At 38.4% G+C, this 26,630-nt stretch overlaps 2 protein-coding genes and 1 long non-coding RNA gene across 8 annotated transcripts in view; 1 reads left to right on the top strand and 2 right to left on the bottom strand.

The window, feature by feature from the left end:
- Positions 1-1,138: 1,138 nt before the first annotated feature.
- LOC103509285 (heat shock protein 60A) lies at positions 1,139-21,182 on the bottom strand (the record flags this gene model as incomplete). Its single annotated transcript, XM_026823674.1, is given in 8 exon segments — positions 1,139-1,320; positions 3,950-4,106; positions 5,042-5,197; positions 6,239-6,446; positions 7,309-7,477; positions 8,311-8,434; positions 15,901-16,049; positions 20,930-21,182. Coding segments are annotated over 8 exon segments (1,383 nt in total), but the record flags the coding sequence as incomplete, so codon positions are not given.
- LOC113467472 lies at positions 10,948-11,885 on the bottom strand. The gene is made up of 2 exons (XR_003391538.1): positions 11,759-11,885; positions 10,948-11,043 (listed from the first exon to the last, which is right to left on the bottom strand). It is a non-coding gene; the product is annotated as an uncharacterized LOC113467472 (long non-coding RNA).
- LOC103509284 (secretory carrier-associated membrane protein 5) overlaps positions 12,713-26,630 on the top strand; it is a 14,503-nt gene continuing 585 nt past the window's right edge. Inside the window, exons 1-9 of one of the 6 annotated variants that reach the window (XM_026823670.1) lie at positions 12,713-13,029; positions 19,372-19,470; positions 19,944-20,105; positions 20,550-20,628; positions 21,761-21,889; positions 22,229-22,385; positions 23,712-23,813; positions 24,402-24,528; positions 25,008-25,467. In XM_026823670.1, the coding sequence (XP_026679471.1) occupies positions 12,970-13,029; positions 19,372-19,470; positions 19,944-20,105; positions 20,550-20,628; positions 21,761-21,889; positions 22,229-22,385; positions 23,712-23,813; positions 24,402-24,528; positions 25,008-25,175 (1,083 nt within the window). In that variant the 5' untranslated portion in view covers positions 12,713-12,969 and the 3' untranslated portion in view covers positions 25,176-25,467. Of the gene's footprint in view, positions 13,030-13,387; positions 13,644-13,756; positions 13,843-19,371; positions 19,471-19,943; positions 20,106-20,549; positions 20,629-21,760; positions 21,890-22,228; positions 22,386-23,711; positions 23,814-24,401; positions 24,529-25,007; positions 25,468-26,630 lie in introns of those variants that run through there. The other 5 variants (XM_026823669.1, XM_026823668.1, XM_026823672.1 and 2 more) reach the window with 5 other exon arrangements.

The raw sequence follows: 26,630 nt of genomic DNA, 5'->3' as shown, positions 1-26,630 counted from the left end.
GATCTACCTAGCATAGCCTCTTCTACACCTCATGTATCTAGCTACATAGGCTTATCGAATCTTTCTGCCAAACTTGAGATACTTGGCCCTCACATGGGCCGAAATCTAAAATCATGCGAAATGCAAACTCTTCTTGAGCTTTCAAATAGCGACCGAAACGCTCATTTCGTGAAATTAGCCCGGAACCAAAGGCGACTAAAGAAGCGCGAACTCCTTTTCAGCCTTTTGCACGCTAGCCATAAAGCAAATTTGCGGCCAAATCAATCGTTCTAGGAACCCCGCCCAGGGAAACTTTTAGTAGACGAGATAGGTACCTATATGTACATACCTAATTTATTTCGTTGTTCGTGAATAAGTTCGAGCGATTTTGATCGAAATCTCAACTCGCGAGAAATGCTGTATCGGCCAGCCTAGTTAGCTCGGTTGAAGGCGCGTCTGCCTCGTAAGCGCTGGGTCGTGGGTTCGATTCCCACCGGGGGCGGATATCAACTTCGGACTACTCGACCAGAAACCGAGTTCAATTCGAAAAAAGACACACGGAAACAAATATAAATTTTATATAAAAAAGAGACGTTTCTCCCGTTTTTATTGAACTTCAAAGATCTCTAAAACAAAATTAACATGAAACCTCTACAAGGGTAAAACTACAAAATAATAACCATAATGTTTGTTTTTAAATAAGGCATGATGAAAAAAAATATTTACAAAGCATAGGGCGAGAAGACACAGTAAAATGATCGGTTTTCACCAATGACTTTGAATCGGAGGATTACCTAATGTGGAATATTTTTAAACTGTCCAAAAAGGAGTTATTATTGGCTTGGACCACACAGAGTTTACTTGGTCTAAGGTAAAGTAAACTAATCTCTGATTGGCTAATGGAGCAGTTGCAAATGGGTAAAAAATATGAATAAATGGTTGATTCCTATGTAAAAAGTTGGGAAAAATCCAAACTTGATCGCACAAACTTGTGACCAGTACCGTACACTAAGCCTGACATCCCATGCATCCAAAATACTTACGAGAATCATTCTACGAAGAATTGACACTTCCCCCACCATACCTAACGATCCTATGAGAAACAATCATTTACCCTAATCATTGCAAGGTAAGTCTATCTCAAACTCCTCTATCTATTAGACTAGGAAGTATTTCACTCACCCTTCTGGATCATGTTGACATATTCATTGTTCATGGCATCGTATCCCATTTCTCCGCTACTCTCCAATACTTTGTTCACTACTACGGAAGCATCTACTCCAGCATTGGTGGCAATGGTCATGCACGGCTGTCTCAGAGCTTTCTTCACAATCTCAACACCTGGATGGAATAGAATAGAACAGGGTTTATACGCTTTTCCCCGAAAGAAATTCCGTGACTTTTTCAGAAAATTTCCAGAAAGAAAAAAAAAAAAAAAAAAAAAAAAAAAAAAAAGTGAAATCCCCCATTAAGTCATTGGAGAAACCGGCTATTAATTTGATCTTTTGGATTAAGGGAGGAACAGAAACCAAAGTAACATAACCAGAGGCTGCCATTTTCAACCAAATACAACGTTACCAACTGATATGAAATGTATAAAATTTAGAGTCAGGAAAATTCATTTAAATAATGTACCTCTGTGCTAAATGCTCAAGACCAAGTCAATGACAGTAGCACCCATATTTCTGAACAAAATACTTCTCCAGTAGCACATCAATTCCGACCATCTGATTGGCGAAAACTGACTTCAGGCAGACAAGAATATTTGTTCATCAATACAGGTGTAAGTACAAAAAAAAAAAAAAAAAAAAATCAGGGAGAAAAAAAAATTTTTTTAAAAAAAAAGGTGTAAAAAAAAAAAAAAAAAAAAAAAAAAAAAAAAAAAAACGTATAATATAAAAGAAGACATTTTAAATGCAACAAATAACAGTTTTTCCCTTCCAGAGAGTACAAAAAGGTCATAGATTACTGAAAGAAAATAGTATGTAAGCCCACAAATCCATCTTATTCAAGCTTAGAAGAGACGGGTTGTAAAATCTCAAGGGGGAAAAAATGGGCTGGGTATTTTTTTGTACCAAAAATCTAATCTCGTCTATCCTAGAGCCTTAAGGTGGGTCCAGACTTGTGAAATGCAACGTGCAATTCCCGGGTTCGAAGTTTTTTCGGATCTGTATTTAAAGGTGGGTCCAGACTTGTGCAATGCAATGAAATTCGTTAGTTTGGACGTGTTTGAGAAAGTTGCAGCAAAGTTTTTTGAACATTGCAGCAAACGTTTGTGGGTATCCGAGAGGTTGGCGGTTTTCTGGCGAATGTCTTTGATGTGCGTTGCACTAGTTTGGACGTGTTTGCAAAGCATCGTGCAATGCAATGGATGTACCTACTATAGGCCATTACTAGTTGAATATCGGTACAAAAATTCTCGGATACATGAAAAACGTTCGCATTCGTCAGATTTGATTTTACGTGCAATGCAAATGCTTTGCACGTTGCATTGCACAAGTCTGGACCCACCATTACACAACTGCGCATACCTATATATCACCACTACTTAACAGTGCACGTGAGCGAGTTATAAAAAAAGAAGTACTCTTTCCAGTGAACCACTCAGTCAATGAGTCAGATCTAACTCTGTAGAACTATATTGATTAAAGAGCGAATTACATACATGTTCGAGGATCTGACCGGAGTAGTTCACTGAAAGGAGTAGTTCTTTTATTAACTCACTAACTTTTTACACATTTCTACTTAACATAAAAAAAACTATATAATGGAACAACTTGTTTTAAGCTGACAGTCTAAATAAAGCACTGTACTTCCTTACTTACTCAAAGACTATTATGTATGTCAATATTTACAGGGTATTCCAAACTTACCTCACTGGAGCCGCCCACTTTTAGTACAGCCACTCCAGAGGCCAGTCTTGCCAATCTCTCCTGTAACTTCTCTCGCTCGTAGTCGGATGTGGTGGCCTCTATCTGGTCTCTAATTTGATCCGCACGACGGTCAATGTCCTCTTTCTTGCCTTTGCCCTGAGGAAAGTCAAAAGATATCGGTAGTAGTTCAATATCAATGAAATAATGAATTATTAAATTTTTCGTAATGCAGGGAGCTTTTTCACAACTTTTGCAGGTACAGGGTGGCGCAGAAGTAACCTGATAAAGTTAAAATTGAATAACTTTCTTTGTGATTAATATTTTTTTCTTCTGTCTTCAGATTATTGTACAGAACCCTTGGGGAACTTATCATGGAAAATTTTAATACGCTACAAAGAACTAAACTCGTAAAATTTCATTTTCAAAATTGACAGTCAATTAGAAATGGTTGAAAATAGGATAATTTCTCGAAATAGTGAATTTCCGTGGCCTGCAAACACTCCCGAAATGTCCGCCCAGACTTTTTTTCTGGGCTTACCTCAAACAAAGAGTGTATACGTTAACAAATCTAGGACTCCCCAAGAGCTGAAGAACAACGTTCGAGAAGTTCAAGCCCTAGAACCAAGCATTTCGAGCGAAAATGTGCGAAAAAGCCCGAATTTGCGACATTGAATATGGACAGCATTTTCAAAACCCTATTACTTTCTATTTTTTTCTCGAGTAGTATAGAAAGAAATCGCCAACCTTCTAGAATCATTTCATAAAATAAAAGTTGTAAAAATGAGAAGAATTATAAAAATATAACATTCTGCGCCACCCTGTATCACAGTGCCTGCCTAGTGTGCCTCACTAAGCGCCTAGTAATGCCAACACTGATCACTACTCAATTAAAGTAGTAGGTATACTCTATTGTGATACTTACTCGGCCACGGAGGTCAGCAGTTCAATATCGTGCATCATCCTAAAGCTCCACAGACGAAAATTTTCAAACCTGCCTGAAGCTTGCATTCAAAATCAAATAGTAATAATAATAACTATTAGTACAATGACAAATATACCTGCACAATAAATAAAATAGATTACAACACATCACTTACCAGTGGCCTGATCGGCGTTGGCAGTCTCCAGTTTGTCCAGCACAGCGATACATCTCAACAGAGCGGTTCCACCCCCGGGAACAATACCTTCCTCAACAGCAGCCCGGGTTGCATTCAGAGCATCCGTCACACGGTCCTTCTTCTCGTTCACTTCCACCTGAAATCATTATTTATTTGCCCATCATATGGAGGATTTTTCCCAAGGATATACATAGAACAAAATAACAAAGGGACATTTAACAATCTGAAATCATAATAACCAATGCAACCTGAAATAAACCAATAAATCAATACAGGATATGAAGTTAGAAAAAAAAGGTCGATTCCATACTAAGTGAAAAGTTACGAAAGTTTCAAATCTGAAGAGAAAACAGCAAAGAAGTCATTTAAATTGCATTGCCTACAACACATTCAGAAAAAACGGATGAAACTCAGAAGTGGGAACACAAGATAAAACTCATCTAAACAAATGCCTAAGGTATATTTTCTTCAAGAAATTAAAACATGGCTAAATTTGTACAATACTCAAGTACAGCGTATTTGGGTAAAAGGTCAATAAAAGCTGTTGGTATAATGGAACAACTTGTTTTAAGCTGACAGTCTAAATAAAGCACTAGAAAAGTTGGAATCCCACAAAGAACTTGGACATTTTTTTTTATATCATCTCTTTCCTTGGCCAATACGTTATTTTTTTTGGGAGGGTCAAGTACAGCGTATTTGGGTAAAAGGTCAATAAAAGCTGTTGGTATAATGGAACAACTTGTTCTAAGCTGACAATCTAAATAAAGCATTATACTTCCTTACTTACTCAATAAAGGGAAAAATCTGAAATTGGGCAAAAATTGCTCTGGGCTCCGCTCATAGGCGGATTTAACACGGGGAACACTTCAAGAAATTAAAACATGGCTAAATTTGTACAATACTCAAGTACAGCGTATTTGGGTAAAAGGTCAATAAAAGCTGTTGGTATAATGTATAATGGAACAACTTGTTCTAAGCTGACAGTCTAAATAAAGCATTAAAGCACTATACTTCCTTACTTACTCAAAGACTATTATGTATGTCAATATTTACAGGGTATTCCAGACTTACCTCACTGGAGCCGCCCACTTTTAGTACAGCCACTCCAGAGGCCAGTCTTGCCAATCTCTCCTGTAACTTCTCTCGCTCGTAGTCGGATGTGGTGGCCTCTATCTGGTCTCTAATTTGATCCGCACGACGGTCAATGTCCTCTTTCTTGCCTTTGCCCTGAGGAGAGTCGAAAGATATCAGTAGTAGTTCAATATCAATGAAATAATGAGTTATTAAATTTTTGGTAATGCAGGGAGCTTTTTCACAACTTTTGCAGGTACAGGGTGGCGCAGAAGTAACCTGATAAAGTTAGAATTGAATAACTTTCTTTGTGATTAATGTTTTTTTTTCTTCTGTCTTCAGATTATTGTACGAACCCTTGGGGAACTTATCATGGAAAATTTTAATAGGCTACAAAGAACTAAACTCGTAAAATTTCATTTTCAAAATTGACAGTCAATTAGAAAATGGTTGAAAATAGGATAATTTCTCGAAATAGTGAAAGTCCGTGGCCTGCAAACTCTCCCGAAATGTTCGCCCAGATTTTTTTTCTGGGCTTACCTCAAACAAAGAGTGTATACGTCAACAAACCTAGGACTCCCGAAGAGCTGAAGAACAACGTTCGAGAAGTTCAAGCCCCAGAACCAAGCATTTTGAGCGAAAATTTGCGAAAAAGCCCGAATTAGCGACATTGAATATGGACAGCATTTTCAAAACCTTATTTTTCTTGAGTAGTATAGAAAAAATTCCCCAACCCTCTAGAATCATTTCAAAAAATAAAAGTTGTAAAAATGAGAAGAATTATAAAAATATAACCGAAAAACTTTATCAGGTTACTTCTGCGCCACCCTGTATCACAGTGCCTGCCTAGTGTGCCTCACTAAGCGCCTAGTAATGCCAACACTGATTGCTACTCCATTAAAGTAGGTAGGTGTACTCCATTGTGATACTTACTCGGCCACGGAGGTCAGCAGTTCAAAATAGTGCGTCATCATATTATCAAAAAATTTGTAAAGCTCCATACAACAGTGTAGGAATGGTAACTTCTACTTCACTTAGAAAAATAAAAGAAACACCTTAAAGGCTTTTTAGTCATTGGGTGGAAGAGCTTCTAAAAGAGAACCTTGCCACTTTTTTAAGTTTAAAGGATAGATATGAATATTTTCTTCAAACTTAAATTTAACCATTCCTTCCTCTCAACTCAATTGTGATCATTACCTTCAAAATCAGGGTATCATCCTTGGTGATCACAATTTCGCCGACCGAACCCAGGTCTGTGGCTTGCAAGTCTTCCAGCTTGACCGGGGAAGCTTCATCACCAAACACAATACCTCCGGTGGCCACCGCTAAATCCTGCAGGGTGGCTTTACGATTGTCTCCGAAACCGGGAGCTTTGACTGCAGCCACTTGGAGTCCAATCTTCAGTCTGAAAAGGAAAATGGACAATATAATCAACACCTTTTTTTTTAAATAGAGAAAATTGTAATTGTTTGTTCTGACAGCAAAGAGAATAGGATGACAGGATAGGAGAAAGCCAGCCGTTCCAAGAACAAACCCCAACTGTTTAGGATAAAGTTTGCCTTGGGCAGGAATCAAACCCGCGACCTAACAGATACAAGGCACCAACCTTAATGGTTGTCTCCATTAACATGCTAATGATTATATTCAAGAGAGGGAACCATTACTGCTAAGGTCTTATCTTTTTTTAAGCAATCAAGGTTTTCATTATAAAATTTTCACCTATTCGGCTAAATCCTGCAGGGTGGCTTTACGATTGTCTCCGAAACCGGGAGCTTTGACTGCAGCCACTTGGAGTCCAATCTTCAGTCTGAAAAAGAAAATAGACAAGATAATCAACAACTATTTTTTTTTTTTAATAGAGGAAATGTGTTTGTTCTGACAGCAAAGAGAATAGGATGACAGGATAGGATTAGGAGAAAGCCAGCCGTTCCAAGAACAAACCCCAACTGTTTAGGATAAAGTTTGCCTTGGGCAGGAATGAAACCCACGACCTAACAGATACAAGGCACCAACCTTAATGGTTGTCTCCATTAACATGCTAATTATTCAAGAGGTTTGATAGAGGGAACCATTACTGCTAAGGAAGCAAGGTTTTCATTATAAAATTTTCACCTATTCTGAATTCTGGACATGGAAAACAAACAAACCAATTCTGTACCAAATACATAAGACCTTCTTTAGACTGTGGGAGTAAAGGGACCAGTCTCATTCTGGCAGTATAAACAGGGTGTATTCTATTCTATCTCATCAGCCTTTTCTGCCCTCACCTGTTTACAACAAGGGTACTCAGAGCTTCACCATCCACATCTTCTGCTAGAATGACCAGGGGCTTCCGCTTGGAGTTGGCAAGTTCCAGAGCGGGAATGATTGACTGAATGGATGAGATTTTGCTTTCACTCAACAGGACGAGAGCATCTTGGAACTCAACTTTGGCACCTGCAAACGTAAGAGGGAAACAAAGAGGTTTAATATGTTGTTGTCGCTAACATCTTCTACTACCACATCCATCAAACTGTGTAAAGGCCAAGGAAAACTGTAGGTTATTTAGGCCTGCTCCATAGAGAAGTAGGGTCCAGGATGGTGGGTTTTACTGGACATGCAAACCAGAGCAGAGGTTTAATAAAGGGGAACTGCAACTTCAGAGGTCTTCTTATTCAGGAATCAAATAAACGGTACTTGTGCAGAAGTCACGTCCGTGGAATATTGCTACCAAAGGAACTGGCACAAACAAGCAGTGACCCTGGTTATTACAGGGTTAGGTTAAATGCAAGAAGGAGTTTTCACAATTAGAGCAGTGATTGGTGTCATTATGGGGTTAGGTTAAATACAAAAAGGAGCTTTTCTTTTCCACGGACGTGACTTCTGCATAATTACCGCTTTACCAAATAAACAAGAAGAGAATAGGAGAAAGCAGTCATTTTGAAGAAAGAACCTTTACTGTTTAGGATTAAGTTCACCCCAGGCAGGAATTAAATCTGCAACTACCCTCCCTCCCTCCTCGGTAAATAGGATTGCTAAAATAGATCTTGGGTGGACTTCACCAATGGATGTCAAGATAAGTTATTTTGAAATATGACTTTCCACTCAGCAGATAAAGGTCATCTATCTGGAAACACAGAAAGTACAAGGGCTAGGATTGCTAAAATAGATCTTGGGTGGATTTCACCAATGGATGTCAAGATAAGTTATTTTGAAATATGACTTTCCACTCAGCAGATAGGTCATCTATCTGGAAACACAGAAAGTACAAGGGCTTGACAAGTTCTTACCTTTAGCTGTGTTGATGAAGTAAGGTGAAATGTATCCTCGGTCAAACTTCATACCCTCAATGACCTCCAATTCATCAGTGAGAGTTTTGCCATCTTTGACAGTGATCACTCCTTCTTTTCCAACCTTGAGACAAAGATAAATATAAGCTTTAAAAAGTCACTACAAACATGTTTCTACTGAGCCAACATAAAGGGCTTGCTCCTTTATTTTTGTTCATTTAGGTATTTCATTTACAGGACATGCCTACTCATTTTGTACAAACTTTGAATGTAGTACTCAAGTACAAGTTTAAGCTCAATGATGAAGTAAGGTGAAATGTATCCTCGGTCAAACTTCATACCCTCAATGACCTCCAATTCATCAGTGAGAGTTTTGCCATCTTTGACAGTGATCACTCCTTCTTTTCCAACCTTGAGACAAAGATAAATATAAGCTTTAAAAAGTCACTACAAACATGTTTCTACTGAGCCAACATAAAGCTGATGAAGTAAGGTGAAATGTATCCTCGGTCAAACTTCATACCCTCAATGACCTCCAATTCATCAGTGAGAGTTTTGCCATCTTTGACGGTGATCACGCCTTCTTTTCCAACCTTGAGACAAAGATAAATATAAGCTTTAAAACGTCACTACAAACATGTTTCTACTGAGCCAACATAAAGTGCTTGGTCCTTTATTTTTGTTCATTTAGGTATTTCATTTACAGGACATACCTACTCATTTTGTACAAACTTTGAATGTAGTACTCAAGTACAAGTTTAAGCTCAATCCAACAATCAGGCTCTGAGTTGTGGCCTGTACAAATTTTAAACTAGTAAAAAGGATGACAGGATAGGAGAAAGCCAGCCGTTCCAAGAACAAACCCCAACTGTTTAGGATAAAGTTTGCCTTGGGCAGGAATCAAACCCATGACCTAACAGATACAAGGCACCAACCTTAATGGTTGTCTCCATTTAATATAAGCAAGATTTTCATTATAAAATTTTCACCTATTCTGGACATGGAAAACAAACAAATCTATCCTGTACCAAATACATGAGACCTTCTTTAGACTGTGGGAGTAAAGAGACCAGTCTCATTCTGGCAGGATAAACAGGGTATATTCTATTCTAGTTCATCAGCCTTTTTTGCCCTCACCTGTTTACAACAAGAGTACTCAGAGCTTCACCATCCACATCTTCTGCTAGAATGACCAGGGGCTTCCGCTTGGAGTTGGCAAGTTCCAGAGCGGGAATGATTGACTGAATGGATGAGATTTTGCTTTCACTCAACAGGACGAGAGCATCTTGGAACTCAACTTTGGCACCTGCAAACGTAAGAGGGAAACAAAGAGGTTTAATATGTTGTTTGTAGATAGAGAAATAACTGTTACACTTCACAGGTAGGTATGTTTAAGGATTTACTTTCCATCCAGATAATATGTTGTTGTTGCTAACATCTTCTACTACCACATCCATCAAACTGTGTCAAGGCTAAGGAAAACTGTAGGTTCTTTAGGCCTGCTCCATAGTGAAGTAGGGTCCAGGATGGTGGGTTTTACTGGACATGCAAACCAGAGCAGAGGTTTAATAAAGGGGAACTGCAACATTAGAGATATTCTTATTCTGGAATCAAATAAACCTGCAAACGTAAGAGGGAAACAAAGAGGTTTAATATGTTGTTGTCGCTAACATCTTCTACTACCGCATCCATCAAACTGTGTCAAGGCCAAGGAAAACTGTAGGTTCTTTAGGCCTGCTCCATAGAGAAGTAGGGTCGAAGATGGTGGGTTTTACTGGACATGCAAACCACAGCAGAGGTTTAATAAAAAGGAACCAGAACATCAGAGGTCTTATTATTCAGGAATCAAATAAACAGTACTTGTGCAGAAGTCATGTCCATGGAATATTGCTACCAAAGGAACTGGCACAAACGAGCAGTGACCCTGGTTATTACAGGGTTAGGTGAAACGCAAGAAGGAGTTTTCACAATTAGAGCAGAGATTAGTGTTGTTATAGGGTTAGGTTAAATACAAAAAGGAGCTTTTCTTTTCCACAGACATGACTTCTGCATAATTACCGCTTTACCAAATAGACAAGGAGAAGAGAATAGGAGAAAGCAGTCATTCGAGGAAAGAACCTTTACTGTTTAGGATTAAGTTCACCCCAGGTAGGAATTAAATCTGCAACTACTTTCTCTACAGCATCAGCTAAAATGTCAACTCCTTGCAACATTAATCCCCTCACTTCAGGTCCAAATCGGACATCTTTGGCATAAGCTCTACGGAGCAGTGGGGTGAGGTTTTGAGATCTCAGCACTCTTGGAAGACGATACATCTGAAAAGTAATTAATCAATTTCTGAAGGAATGGAAATTCAATAAAACAGATCTCTAAAAAAATGCATCACTCTCTGAAGGACTAATGTTCCAAAGGTCAAAATTACAAGGGGAACCAAGCTTGTACTTAGTTCTCACTCACAGAGAGTACCTACTGACTAGAAATTGAACTTTGACACCCTGAGTTATCCTTAGGCGTGACGGATTGATAAGAGTTTCTTATCTAATCTCAAAAGCATTGGGTATATTCTTCGAGTGTTGAAGCAGAGAGCCTGAAAAATACAGCATCAGCTAAAATGTCAACTCCTTGCAACATTAATCCCCTCACTTCAGGTCCAAATCGGACATCTTTGGCATAAGCTCTACGGAGTAGTGGGGTGAGGTTTTGAGATCTCAGCACTCTTGGAAGACGATACATCTGAAAATAAATAAAAGTAATTAATCAATTTCTGAAGGAATGGAAATTCAATAAAACAGATCTCTAAAAAAATGCATCACTCTCTGAAGGACTAATGTTCCAAAGGTCAAAATTACAAGGGGAACCAAGCTTGTACTTAGTTCTCACTCACAGGGAGTACCTACTGACAAGAAATTGAACTTTGACACCCTGAGTTATCCTTAGGCGTGACGGATTGATAAGAGTTTCTTATCTAATCTCAAAAGCATTGGGTCTATTCTTCGAGTGTTGGAGCAGAGAGCCTGAAAAATACACAATGAAGAGGTGGAGTCCTAGCAAGAACTTGTGAGTTTTCTAATAATTTTAATCTGGGACAGGGGACCAGCTAGAGGAAAAGAAAGATCATCACATCCAGTGGGGACTATTGCATCAGAAAATACAATTCTGTCTAATTTCAAAGATGTCCTCAGAGTTTCAGATGTTTTGTACGTTTTCCAAGGGACAATGTGAAGTAGAAAGGTCATGTCCATCAACGGGAAATCTACATTTCAAGAGCAAGGAAGGATTTTATTGCTGATCGCCAAAAATGGAACAACGGGAAACATTCTACATTTCAAGAGCAAGGAAGGATTTTATTGCTGATCGCTCAAACCGGCATGGTTGAGGTGCACGATAGAGGTTCTACCTTCACATTGGAAATGATCTTAGAATCAGAGACTTATGAATATGTACTTACATTGAACGATATTATAAATAGAGAAAGACTAGCTGGAATTAAAGCGATTGACAGTGAGATCAAGACAGAAGAAAGCCGGAAAATTGATAAGAAAAGGCCGGGTACTTCACGTTCACGAAATTTGCACGAGATTCAAGAGCAAGGAAGGATTTTATTGCTGATCGCTCAAACCGGCATGGTTAAGGTGCACGATCGAGGTTCCACCTTCACATTGGAAATGATCTTAGAATCAGAGACTTATGAATATGTACTTACATTGAACGATATTATAAATAGAGAAAGACTAGCTGGAATTAAAGCGATTGACAGTGAGATCAAGACAGAAGAAAGCCGGAAAATTGATAAGAAAAGGCCGGGTACTTCACGTTCACGAAATTTGCACGAGATTTTTCAAGACGGGGTTGACTTTTGGTTATCTTCTGGAATTTCCAAAGAGGTTTTGTTATTTGTTTATCTTTTTATCAAGAACGATGAAGGTTTCTGTAAAAGAGGGAGAAAAAAGTAGAGGTGTGGGAATAAAATCGTTGCCGGCGCTGCCGTCAAAGAAAATGGCAGCCTTTCGCCAGCGAAGCCAGTGGGTTGAGAGGGAATCTTATCGAGGGTCGAGGGAATAAAAACCTGAACAAAATTTCCCCTTTTTATCACGGCTCAGGATTCCCGGCGCTGCCGTCAAAGAAAATGGCAGCCTTTCGCCAGCGAAGCCAGTGGGTTGAGAGGGAATCTTATCGAGGGTCGAGGGAATAAAACCTGAACAAAATTTCCCCTTTTTATCACGGCTCGGGATTCCGACATCCGACTTTCCGATTCCGGATTCCGACATCCGACTAATCAAAAGTTCAAAACATAAGGATCAGATTACGATTACGTGAATGGCCGCCATCGAGCACGCGAGGAGGGGAAGTTTACCTCCGCTTGAGATCGTTACCCTTCCTCCACTTATATTCATACCTCCATGATTCCGACTTTCCGATTCCGACTAATCAAAAGTTCAAAACATAAGGATTAGATTACGATTACGTGATTTTTCATTTCGTTTTTCTTCATTTTTTATGCTTATTTATTGCTTAAAAAGTTGTAATTTAAAGAAAGCTGGCCCCTGAACCCTTAATTCAACATATTCCACTCTTTTCCGTTTAAAATAATGTACAATTAAAAGTGAAACCTGTATCGATTTGCACAGTAGAATCTGAAGATTCCAACCTAAGTTCACTATGTCCGGATTCGATCAGAGCCCATTTGGACAACCTACCATAGATAACGATCCATTTGCTGTAAGTAGAACTTTATTAACCTTTGAGGCTGAGGGTTACCAAATCAGATGAAAATGTGGGTATTAGGTTGCCTAATCACATTCCACGGATAGTTTAAATTGACACCCATCATTTAAGTACACACTTGTATTTTGATTGCAAAAACTTTCTGGTGTTCTCGTCTTGATCCAGCACCTTAATGGGATTTTTTTTTTAAGTGCCAGGGTTCTCCTGGAGGAGCTCTTCCACCCAACTACTAATTTTTTCGTTCACTGATATTTAACCAGAGAGATCACTTTATCTGTTTTTCTAAAAAATGTCGGAATAGTTGACCATTAGGCCACACATTTCCCCTCTCTCTATAAACTTAACCTAAAGTACGTGATTTTTCATTTCGTTTTTCTTCATTTTTTATGCTTATTTATTGCTTAAAAAGTTGTAATTTAAAGAAAGCTGGCCCCTGAACTCTTCATTCAACATTTTCCACTCTTTTCCGTTTAAAATAATGTGCAATTAAAAGTGAAACCTGTATCGATTTGCACGGTAGAATCTGAAGATTCCAACCTAAGTTCACTATGTCCGGATTCGACCAGAGCCCATTTGGACAACCTACCATAGATAACGATCCATTTGCTGTAAGTAAAACTTTATTAACTTTTGAGGCTGAGGGTTACCAAATCAGATGAAAATGTGGGTATTAGGTTGCCTAATCACATTCCACGGATAGTCTAAATTGACGAGACTTCCACTGCAAGATTCCAACCTAAGTTCACTATGTCCGGATTTGATCAGAGCCCATTTGGACAACCTACCATAGATAACGATCCATTTGCTGTAAGTAAAACTTTATTAACCTTTGAGGCTGAGGGTTACCAAATCAGATGAATATGTGGGTATTAGGTTGCCTAATCACATTCCACGGATAGTCTAAATTGACGATTAACTTTTGAGGCTGAGGGTTACCAAATCAGATGAAAATGTGGGTATTAGGTTGCCTAATCACATTCCACGGATAGTCTAAATTGATGAGACTTCCACTCCATTCATGACAGGGGTAATGGGGGGTTAAACTAGTAAACAGGAGGACATGGGTTCAATCCCATCTAAGGTATGGAATTTCATCATAAACATTATTTGAAAATTTGACCAGAATAATGTTCGAAAGTAGTGTACGCTGAGGTGAAGGGATACTTTAGTCCTTTTCAAGCAGTATTAATAAGCATCTAATACTGCTGAATAAAAGAGTGCACTCATCACAGGGGTAATGGGGGGTTAAACTAGTAAACAGGAGGACATGGGTTCAATCCCATCTAAGGTATGGAATTTCATCATAAAAATTATTTGAAAATTTGACCAGAATAATGTTCGAAAGTAGTGTACGCTGAGGTGAAGGGATACTTTAGTCCTTTTCGAGCAGTATTAATAAGCATCTAATACTGCTGAATAAAAGAGTATAAAACTCACAAGAGGGTTTCACATGTCACCTAAACATGATTCACCACATAAATCTTAGTTTACAGGAGATAAGGAAAGCACCAGAATGATTGCCTACAAACCAATTCTGTACCAAATACATAAGACCTTCTTTAGACTGTGGGAGTAAAGGGACCAGTCTCATTCTGGCAGTATAAACAGGGTGTATTCTATTCTATCTCATCAGCCTTTTCTGCCCTCACCTGTTTACAACAAGGGTACTCAGAGCTTCACCATCCACATCTTCTGCTAGAATGACCAGGGGCTTCCGCTTGGAGTTGGCAAGTTCCAGAGCGGGAATGATTGACTGAATGGATGAGATTTTGCTTTCACTCAACAGGACGAGAGCATCTTGGAACTCAACTTTGGCACCTGCAAACGTAAGAGGGAAACAAAGAGGTTTAATATGTTGAAAAAAAAAAAAAAAAAAAAAAAAACAGTCGTGAAATTTTTTTCACACCCTACTGTCGCATGTGAAGGTTTCCCTTTTGGCTGGTCTTTGAATTTCCAATTAATTACACGGGCGCAATCCTGTTGTATAAACTTCTTGAGCAATTCGACCGAGATTGAGCGCGATCCTGAGCGCGAACCTCTGTTGGGAAGCGCTTGCGACAAGATCCTTTTACGCGACCTGCAGGTGACCCGCGCCATCCTGTTAAAAGTCGCGCAACTAGACTTCCGATGTGAGACGGACCTAGTGTAAATCGCTTAGTGTAAATCGGATCTCAAACAACAGAATTGCGCTTGTCCTTACAGTCACCCTCTCTATGATTCTAAGTCAATTCGGAGAAGCCAATAGATAGCAAAAGAAAAAAAGAAACAGGAGATAAGTCAGAGCTGCGCATTTCCATATTTACTCACCTGCGCATAAGTAACACCTTGAGTTGTTTTACGTCCAACATGTAAATAATTACCTATGAGGGAATTATGTATGGAATTAAATTCAGGTTCGACATTAATCTCCGATTGGCATGGGGCCAATTGTTTATAAATATGATGCATTGGGAATTGGCCGGTGAAAATGACGTTCCAGGAAGTCTAAACATTAGTGTCAGGTTCAGGTAAGGATTTTTCTGCAAGTCTTAGTTGGATTGGAGGGTCAATCTGGCTTGTAAGTTGCTAGGTAGCGGGTGATTCCCACCCCGGGCGAATCTTACAGATGATATTTGTTCTCACTTCGATTTAAGGACGATTAGACCTCTATTATTACCTACAGATTCCTCTACCAAACCTCTTGAATAAATAAATAAAATTGTGTATGTTTATTTTTGTTCATTTAGGTATTTCATTTACAGGACATACCTACTCATTTTGTACAAACTTTGAATGTAGTACTCAAGTACAAGTTTGAGCTCAATCCAACAACCGGGCTCTGTGGCCTGTACAAAACAAACAAACAAACTAGTAAAACACACTCACCCTCTTCATTGCATCGGAAATAAGTTCTCCCACGGCTTTGTCTCCGTTGGCAGAAATGGTTGCTACTTGAGCAATTTCTTCTGGTGTGGTAACAGGCTTGGATAATTCTTTCAGATGTGTCTTGATTGTTTCAACAGCAAGCATCACACCTAGTAAATAAAAATAAAGTGTCAGATATTTCAGACCATTAACTCTGCAGAGTAGAATATACCAGAACATAATAGCTACTCATTTTTTAGGGGTTCTGAAAGTTAATTTTTGTTGGCATTTTTCTCTCTCTGTATAATGCTGTCCATAAGTCAGTTCTGTATGTGTTCTACTTTACAACTTGTGTGTCAGGAATACCTTTATAAACGATTGTTTCAACAGCAAGCATCACACCTAGTAAATAAAAATAAAGTGTCAGATATTTCAGACCATTAACTCTGCAGAGTAGAATATACCGGAACATAATAGCTACTCATTTTTTAGGTGTTCTGAAAGTTAATTTTTGTTGGAATTTTTCTCTCTGTATAATGCTGTTCATAAGTCAGTTCTGCATGTGTTCTACTTTACAACTTTTGTGTCAGGAATACCTTTGATCTTGACTGAAATGAGAAAGAGACAGACCGACACAGTGCGGGAGAGATAGAGAGAGACAAACCGACTCAGTGTGCTTGAGAGAGAGAGAGAGTGAGATAGAGAAAAAGAAAGAAAGAGAAAGACAGACCGATACAGTAAGAGAGAGTGAAATAGAGACAGATTGAGATAGGGAGAAAAAGAGAGAGAGGGGGGAGAGAAAGAGACAGAGAAAGACAGACCGACTCGGTGTGCTTGAGAGATTCGTCTAGCTCTTTTGCTTTTTTTGAGTTTGACACTTGGATTTTTCTTTTAATTCATGTAAGAATTTACTTGATGCTAATAAAATGCCACAGAATAATTATTTTAATTGCATAGTTCTTGTGTAAATTGTCTGATACATGGCAGTATGTGCTTTTACCCAAAGTAATGTTGTATAACTGTTCCGGGTATGTTTGCCTCTAAAATGGAGAGACAGATTTTTAGTGGGTTGAAATTCAACACTATTCAGCCTGAATGTCTTAGAAGATTTTTCCCAGTCTCTCTCACTCTCTCTAAAGAAAAAAAAATAGATACCTATGTGCTCACAATCCCCTAGCCAGACATTGGCAATATTGGAGTTTTTTATATCGAAAATTTTATTGAAAAAGTAAAGTTGCTCTAGGAGAGATGTGTGGGAGAGAAAAATACAAAACTATAATAATACCTATATCTCTCTTTCAAGGAATATCGAATAGAGTGTTTCGAAAATCCATGGACAATGGGCACTCACAGAGAGTTGGAAAAATATTGAGAGAAGGGCATACAGAGAATATTGAAGGGTACTATTGAGAGACAGGCAGACACCATTGACGAATAAGAGTTCCAGATAATGAGGATAAGTCCTTTAGAAATAGGGGATACTGTCCAGACCAAAGAATGGCAGCAAAGAAAGAAACACCTAATGGGACTTATAGACATAATGAACATTCACACATAAAGGAGACACACTGACAGTCGTGTCGACCATTGAAGATTATGGAGGATATGTTGAAAAATATGAAGGACAACTAGGTAGGTACCTACCTAGTTTGTTTTGCCCTTTCAAATCATACCTAATATGAAATTATGAAAACATGCCTACATCTGGTTCATTTTGGCTTGAGAGGGAGTGAGATAGAGACAGATTGAGATGGATAGAAAGAGAGAGAAAAACTTTTCTTTTTTTAATACAAAGTTAAAACCCCAAGTAGTACTTTTATATCGAAAATTTTATTGAAAAAGTAAAGTTGCTCTAGGAGAGATGTGTGGGAGAGAAAAATACAAAACTATAGTAATACCTATATCTCTCTTTCAAAGAATATCGAATAGAGTATCTGCAAACAATGAATCAACTACAAACAACAATGTATTAGAGAAAAATAGAGAATATCAAGTAATTTTTTTCACATTCAATAATAGACTATCCCAAAGCATTTGATAGTCTAGCTCTATAGTTCTATACTATACCAAAGAAGTATTTGGAAAGGTTTTAAAATGATCCAAAAAAATGTGGGTATTAGGTTGCCTAATCACATTCCACGGATAGTCTAAATTGACGAGACTTCCACTGCACTCATCACAGGGGTAATGGGGGGTTAAACTAGTAAACAGGAGGACATGGGTTCAATCCCATCTAAGGTATGGAATTTCATCATAAAAATTATTTGAAAATTTGACCAGAATAATGTTCGAAAGTAGTGTACGCTGAGGTGAAGGGATACTTTAGTCCTTTTCGAGCAGTATTAATAAGCATCTAATACTGCTGAATAAAAGAGTATAAAACTCACAAAAGGGTTTCACATGTCACCTAAACATGATTCACCACATAAATGTTAGTTTACAGGAGATAAGGAAAGCACCAGAATGATTGCCTAAGCACTTTATCTTATCAGCTGTTTGCTGTAGATCGACTTATTAAAAAATGCTTACTTATTGTCTCCAACTAAGAGGAACAGTTGCAAAAGAGTGTAAAACTCACAAAAGGGTTTCACATGTCACCTAAACATGATTCACCACATAAATGTTAGTTTACAGGAGATAAGGAAAGTACCAGAATGATTGCCAAAGCACTTTATCTTATCAGCTGTTTGCTGTAGATTGACTTATTAAAAAATGCTTACTTATTGTCTCCAACTAAGAGAAACAGTTGTTTAAAAATGTAAAACATGTGTATAATCCTTTTTTATGATTTGAAATCACATATTTCTTCAAAATTTGAAACATAAATTGAAACTGATAGACAAGAGTACTCCACCCTAACTCCATACACAAAAAGCCCACTCTGAGGCAAATGCCTCAAAGGATGCCTCAAGTGTAAGAGCAAATGCCTCAAAGGATGCCTCAAGTGTAAGAGCAAATGCCTCAAAGGATGGGATCTACAATAGACAAGTACAGAGTACACACATAAATCAACTTTTTTTTCTCCTTTTTAGCTTGTACAATGACAAATCCCTCAAGCTTTGTGATGTGTGATGCCTTGGTTTGGGTTTGATGCTAAATTGTTGGTTGATATCTTTTCTTCTTCTTTCCCCTCATTTGAGTCTGGCTTATTGTGGTAAAATTGAGGAGAGCTAGTGACAAGCATCAGCCCCATTCTAAGAGAAATAAGAGAGAGAAAAAAAAACTTGAAATTGACTGCCCAGGAAAAACTAGTCATGGAACTAAGTATGTAATAGGAAAACAACAGCATTGAAAGTTCATTTTAATTATTTCATTAGACCAACTCTCCTCAAATTTGCCCTTTAATTGGTTCTGATTGAACACTTAAGAATAGCCTACACTCTACATTTTCTACCAATAACAGGGTTTACAGTTTTCAACTGCTTTATCTATTTTTCTCCGGCGATTGTCTACTGTGTGTTTTCTTCTTTTTCTTGGGTAACATTATTACAGGACCCAGCTGTCCAACAAGTAACAAGAAACACAGCCAGACAAACTATCGAGGATTATAATCCATTTGGGGACCCTCCTGGCTCTAGGCCCACCACACTTGTAAGTATGAGGTTCAACTTGATACAAAACCTAAGGCCAGCCACTCACTATCAGGTAGACCTGATGACAGGGTACTCCTGGTCAGGTCTACCTGATAATGTGTGTGTGTGCTCATCAGGTATCAGGTAGACCTGACAGACCTACCTGATCAGTTGTATATGTCAGGTCTACCTGATAGTGAGTGGCTGGCCTAAGTGTGCTTTCAATTCAATATGAAACATTTCACATTGGCTACTGTTTTTACAAATTGATATTGTGTATACCTAGGCAAAGGAAGACAATTGAGTGGGAGAGGAAGATGTAATGGAAGAAAAAAGGTATGTACTATTTCAGGAGCAATGACAATGAAAAATTGCTGTGACATAGTGTTATCATAAGGTTAGGTTAAACTCAAAAAGGAGCTTTTTTGTAGTGGCTTCTGAATAATTAAAAAAAAAAGACAGGTGGAAAATGAAATTGACTTTTTGTTTCAGGTACGTGGTGCCGCCAATCCTCCTGTGTTTGATGGCTCCTCATCACAGCCCGCCATTTTGAATCCCACCCAGGAGATCACACCACCACCAAACTACGCTAAGAGTGCGCAACAATCAGCTGTCCCTTCTTCATCCACTGGGAAGACTCCAGAACAATTGAAGGTAAAAATAGAACATAAACCAGCCCAGTTAGCTTAGTTGGTAGTGCATCTGCCTTGTAAGCGCTAGGTCGCGGGTTTGATTCCCGGCCGGGGCTACCCTCCAAACTAACGAGTTTTTTTTTTTTTTTTTTTTTTTGTTTTTTTTCCCGGGGGGGGCTCCCCCCCAAAAAAACGAGTTTTTTTTTTTTTTTTTTTTTTCAAGAAAAAGAAAAAAAAATTGAAGAGAGGTCTATCAGCGTAACGCACAGACGTTTTTCTAGCATTATAGGTATGAACTTTTTCCTGATGCATGAGGAGTAAGGATAACAAAAAATTCATGATTAGTAATTAATACAGACAAAAGTAAAATTTCATTTATTAAGGAGCGTGGTAGAGCTCCGCCCCGCCAAGTCAATACAGTTTGACAGCTTTAGATTACCTACACAGTTTTCCTTTTCTTTTCCAGGCATGGGAAGAAAGTTTAGCAAGGCAATCAGCAGAATTGGAAAGGAAGGAGAGAGAATTGCAAAGCAGAAGTTCTAATGGTAAGTAATCTCTCCTCTAAGTTATGTGTCCAAGTACTGATATCAATTGATGGTGCTGTCATTGGTGAAACGAACCGTACGTCTGGTAAATAGAGGCTGTCCCAATAAGAAAGAACACAAGTTAACTCTGCAGAGTAGAATATACCAGAACATAATAGCTACTCATTTTTTAGGGGTTCTGAAAGTTAATTTTTGTTGGCATTTTTCTCCTGGATAATGCTGTCCATAAGTCAGTTCTGTATGTGTTCTACTATACAACTTGTGTGTCAGGAATACCTTTGTAAGCATTCTCAGTACTCACCTCTTCTAATTTCAATTGGGTTGGCACCTTTGCTGATCTTCTCAAAGCCTTCCTTAGCAATAGCCCTGGCCAGAACTGTTGCTGTTGTGGTGCCATCTCCTGCCTCTTCGTTTGTATTGTTGGCAACATCTTGTACCAACTTGGCACCAATGTTTTGGAATTTGTCTTTCAGTTCTATTCCCTTGGCAACGGTGACTCCATCCTTGGTTATTTTGGGTGATCCCCATGACTGCTCAAGAATGACATTTCTACCCTGAAAGTGACAAAAAAATGTTGTTAGAACTGAACTTTTATTTATAAAACTAAAAAATGCTCGTATAGTGATTTTAAGACAGGTTCAAAAAATACTTTTTGTGTCATAGCACACACATCATCCTTGGTTATTTTGGGTGATCCCCATGACTGCTCAAGAATGACATTTCTACCCTGAAAGTGACAAAAAAATGTTGTTAGAACTGAATTTTTATTTATAAAACTAAACAATGCTCCTTTAGTAATTTTAAAACAGGTTCAAAAAATATTTTTTTTTTCCTTTTCTTTCATAAGTCTGTGTCTTAGCACACACATTTGCAAAGCAGAAGTTCTAATGGTAAGTAATCTCTCCTCTAAGTTACATGTCCTAGTACTGATATCAACTGATGATGCTGTCATTGGTGAAACGAACCGTACGTCTGGTCGAATAAAGTCAGTGGTGTAGTGGTTAGCGCGGTGGACTTCAGATCTGGTTTGAGTCAAGTCATCAAATTTAGTGTAGTGTATTAAGCAGGGAACAACATTTATGGCAAGCATTTATACTTAACACAATTAAAATTTTCATTTTCTTGTTTTCAGTACGAATGAACAATTGGCCTCCGCTGCCTGAAGGATTCTGTTTTCAACCATGCTTCTATCAAGACATTGATGTTGAGATACCAGTCGAGTTTCAGCGAATAGTTCGACATCTGTACTATCTGTGGATTTGTAAGTACACCAAAGACTCAACATACCTCATGGTAGCTCCCATGGCGTAGTGGTCACTGCGCTCGCCTTGCACGTGGGAGACCCGGATTCGATTCCCGGAGGGTTGAAAAATTTTGCACTTTGCAAATGATTGATTCCGGCTGTTGTGGCAATGTGGCACACACTCAGCCTTGTGAGGAAAATGAGTAGCAATGTAATTGGGAGCTGCATTATTGAGATATTTGGAAAATCCTACAAAGATGTAGTGAGATACCAAAGCTCAAAGGAATGTCATTTATTATTTTTCTCTAGACTTTTGAAGAATGCTTAACTATTGATTTTTTTTCCTCCTGTTTTCAGTTCATGCTGGTCTGATGCTAGTCAATATCCTAGGCTCATTGCTACTCATGATGCACAGCGGAGAGATAGAGCGAGTGTTTCTAGCCATGTTCTTCACGTTTCTGCTAACACCGTTCTCCTTTGTCTGCTGGTTCCGACCGGCCTACAAGGCATTCAAGTGAGTCATCTAAATCAAGTTTTTTTTTTCTCCCCCTTTTTTTAACCCTAAATGAGAATAGAATAGAGAATACCTTGTTTATCCTGCTCGAATGAGACTCAAAAGTCCCTTTACCTTAGCAGTCTAACCAAGGTCTCGTGTATCTTAAGGGTCTAAGAATATAGCCCATATACCTAGTTACATCAGAAGACCTTGCAATTTTAAAACTCTATGTCCATACTGACCACAAAGTCCATAATGTTACATCAGAAAATCTAAGACTCTAAAGGTAGAAACACACTACCATCACGTCACGTCATGTGAGCTCATAGGGAGTCAGAAAGATGTAGTTCAAAGTTTTCCCATAATATTGTAGGTAATTTGCACAGCGGAGAGATAGAGCGAGTGTTTCTAGCCGTGTTCTTCACGTTTCTGCTAACACCGTTCTCCTTCGTCTGCTGGTTCCGACCAGCCTACAAGGCATTCAAGTGAGTCATCTAAATCAAGTTTTTTTTTTTTTCTCCCCCTTTTTTTAACCCTAAATAAGAATAGAATACCTTGTTTATCTTGCTCGAATGAGACTCAAAAGTCCCTTTACCTTAGCAGTCTAACCAAGGTCTCGTGTATTTTAATGGTCTAAGAACATAGTCCATATACCTAGTTACATCAGAAGACCTTGCTTAATTTTAAAACTCTATGTCCATACTGACCACAAAGTCCATAATGTTACATCAGAAAATCTAAGACTCTAAAGGTAGAAACACACTACCATCACGTCACGTCATGGGGAGTCAGAAAGATGTAGTTCAAAGTTTTCCCATAATGTTGTAGGTAGGTAATCTCGTTCAGGGCGGCCACACTACTATCACGTCACGTGAACGAAATTAACTACAATATTATAGGAAAACTTTGAACTATGTCCATACTGACCACAAAGTCCATAATGTTACATCAGAAAATCTAAGACTCTAAAGGTAGAAACACACTACCATCACGTCACGTCACGTCATGGGGAGTCAGAAAGACGTAGTTCAAAGTTTTCCCATAATATTGTAGGTAGGTAATCTCGTTCAGGGCGGCCACACTACTATCACGTCACGTGAACGAAATTACCTACAATATTATGGGAAAACTTTGAACTATGTACATCTTTCTGACTCCCCATGAGTTCATGTGACGTGATGATGGTGTTTCTACCTCAAGACCCGTCGCGTCACACATTGAAAGCGTAGTCACCTGAAAAACCAAATCTATGAAAATGATCGGGAGTCTCTATCATTCTTAGCCCATGGTTTTTCGTTTAGCCTGTACGCTAATGATAATGAGTAATTGGTGTTTCTGTTACAGGGATGACAGTTCGTTTAACTTCATGGTGTTTTTCTTCATCTTCATATTTCAATTCATTGTCTCCCTCATCCAGGCCATTGGCACTCAAGGCTCGGGCACCTGGTAAGTACCATCTTACTATCTAAAGATTCCGAGATCTAAAGATAGATCAATCAATCAATCGAGAATCTTGCAAAAAATGTATCCAAAGGACCAATTTTTTGGCTTAAAAGTAGGTACTTAATGTTTTGTTTGTTTGGTTTTTCTTCTTTAACTTCGGAAGTTTGAAACAGGAGTAGCTACCTTATGGTCGTATATTTTATTGAAAGTTCGAGGAACGACATTTGTTACTGACGAGCATTTATTGCATTGATCCCAAGGCAAACCCTTTACCCTTGATGAATGGAGTGTGCCTGACACGCATGTGAAGTGTTCCAGCCCGCTCTACACCGAATAAAATGCCTTTTAACTAAATTCTTTTTTAACCAGCCTAGTAAGTTTGGAAGAGCGCGTTATGCCTTGCAAGCGCTAGCTCGCGAGTTCGGTTCCCGGCCGGGGCGAACTTTATCTTAAATAGGTAAGGTTCGTTCTCGGAACGGCTGGTTTTCTCCTGTCCTCTGTTCGCTTTAGGGACGACAAGACCTCAGCAGTTACAGTTCCTTCTATAAAACAAAAAAAAAAAAATCTTCAAATTCTCCGTTTGATTTCTAGTGGCATCCTGGTGGCTCTAAGGACGTTTGACAAATCCCCCACTGGTATTCTCGTTGGGATTATTGTACTAGGTGTCGCCCTAGGGTTTTGTGTAGCCGCGGCTATGGATATTCTTATGATGTCCAAGGTAAGTAGATTTATTTTTCAATTTTTCTCCAATAAAATGTACCATTAAAGAGTTGCTTTAGTAAACTGTTAGCATAATAGGACATCTTGTTCTCAGATGACAGTCTTAAGTGGTGGTGCTATCAAATGCTGGGAATTAACTATCAGGTCTTTTTCCTAGAAAGTCAATTTCTAGCATTTGATACCAACCACCCATCATTTAAGTACACACTTGTATTTTGATTGCAAAAACTTTCTGGTGTTCTCGTCTTGATCCAGCACCTTAATGGGAGAGGGAAATGAGTAGCTATGACATATAAATGCGCATAGCGACCGGTGCCAGCATGGTAGGTGAACATTGGATTTTAGGATAATTGACATATTGGAAAAATCCTACAATGCTGCAGTGAGCACCAAAGTTGTGACATAATAACACAAAGAAACTGCATTTACATTTTACATAAACTTAACCTAATGTGTGGATCACATTTCTGTTTTCAGATTCACAACATTTACCGCAGCTCCGGCGCCTCGATGGCTAAAGCCCAGGCGGAATTCACTAACAACGTCCTGCGGTCGGAACAGATGCGCGACGCTACCAGTCAGATAGTACAGGGCGCAGTGCGAACCCAGTTTGAACAGGCGCAGCAACAGGCCCCGAGATTTTAACAATAGTTTCTAATACGAAGAACTGATTGAGAATAATAGCTTCTAATACATACAACAGATGCGTGACGCTACCAGTCAGATAGTACAGGGCGCAGTGCGAACCCAGTTTGAACAGGCGCAGCAGCAGGCCCCGAGATTTTAACAAAAGTTTTTAATAGAATGAACTGATTGAGAAAAATAGTTTCTAATGCAACTAAGTTTCTAATACAACAAAAAACGAACTGATTGAGAAAAATAGTTTCTAATACAACGAACTGATTGAAAAAAATAGGAAAATAGTTTCTAATACAACGAACTGATTGAAAAAAATAGTTTCCTAATGCAATGAACTGATTGAGAAAAAATTTATGGTATTTGAATGTCAGATAGTACAGGGCGCAGTGCGAACCCAGTTTGAACAGGCCCAGCAACAGGCCCCGAGATTTTAACAATAGTTTCTAATACGAAGTAACGAAGAACTGATTGAGAATAATAGTTTCTAATACATACAACAGATGCGTGACGCTACCAGTCAGATAGTACAGGGCGCAGTGCGAACCCAGTTTGAACAGGCCCCGAGATTTTAACAATAGTTTCTAATAGAATGAACTGATTGAGAAAAATGGTTTCTAATGCAACTAAGTTTCTAATACAACGAAAACGAATTGATTGAGAAAACTTGTATGATTTTTGTTCACCCTTTCCCCACGCCGCCCTTTGAGCTTTTTGTGTTTATTTGGTTTGTTTTGACTGGGCTAAACTAAAATAAAATTATTTGACAGAAAATGATATAGGGTTGAATGGTAGAGATTGCTCCAGGTAATAATATCGCCCTTTCTTTGTAATTTCTTGTATTTGTGTACATTGAATTATAACCAATAGAGTAAATCAATAAAGTTTTCTAAAAATTATAAGTGGGGTCACTTGGAGTTGGGGTGCACACTCAAACTTAGTTACATTAAAATAAACTTTTATATCGAAAATTTTATTGAAAAAGTAAAGTTGCTCTAGGAGAGATGTGTGGGAGAGAAAAATACAAAACTATAATAATACCTATCTCTCTTTCAACGGATATTGAATAGAGTGTTTCGAAAATCCATGGACAATGGGCTAAACTATAAAATAAAATTATTTGACAGAAAATGATATAGGGTTGAATGGTAGAGATTGCTCCAGGTAATAATATCGCCCTTTCTTTGGAATTTCTTGTATTTGTGTACATTGAATTATAACCAATAGAGTAAACAAATAAAGTTTTCTAAAAATTAAGAGTGGGATCACTTGGGGGGCACACTCAAACTTAGTTACATTAAAATAAACAATTATAATTACATTTATATTAAATTCATGCTGTCAGTCATTCTTCTGTTCTCAAATTAACCAATAACCATGTAATAAATTACCCTAGGCCTAGGTCTACTGAAAAAAAAACTTAACTTTATGTTGGTTGTTTTTTTTTTTTTTTTTTTTTAGAAG

Source organism: Diaphorina citri, unplaced genomic scaffold, assembly GCF_000475195.1.
Source record: "Diaphorina citri unplaced genomic scaffold, Diaci psyllid genome assembly version 1.1 scaffold482, whole genome shotgun sequence".
Lineage (NCBI taxonomy): Eukaryota > Metazoa > Arthropoda > Insecta > Hemiptera > Psyllidae > Diaphorina > Diaphorina citri.
This window is presented reverse-complemented; position numbering and strand designations above follow the sequence as displayed.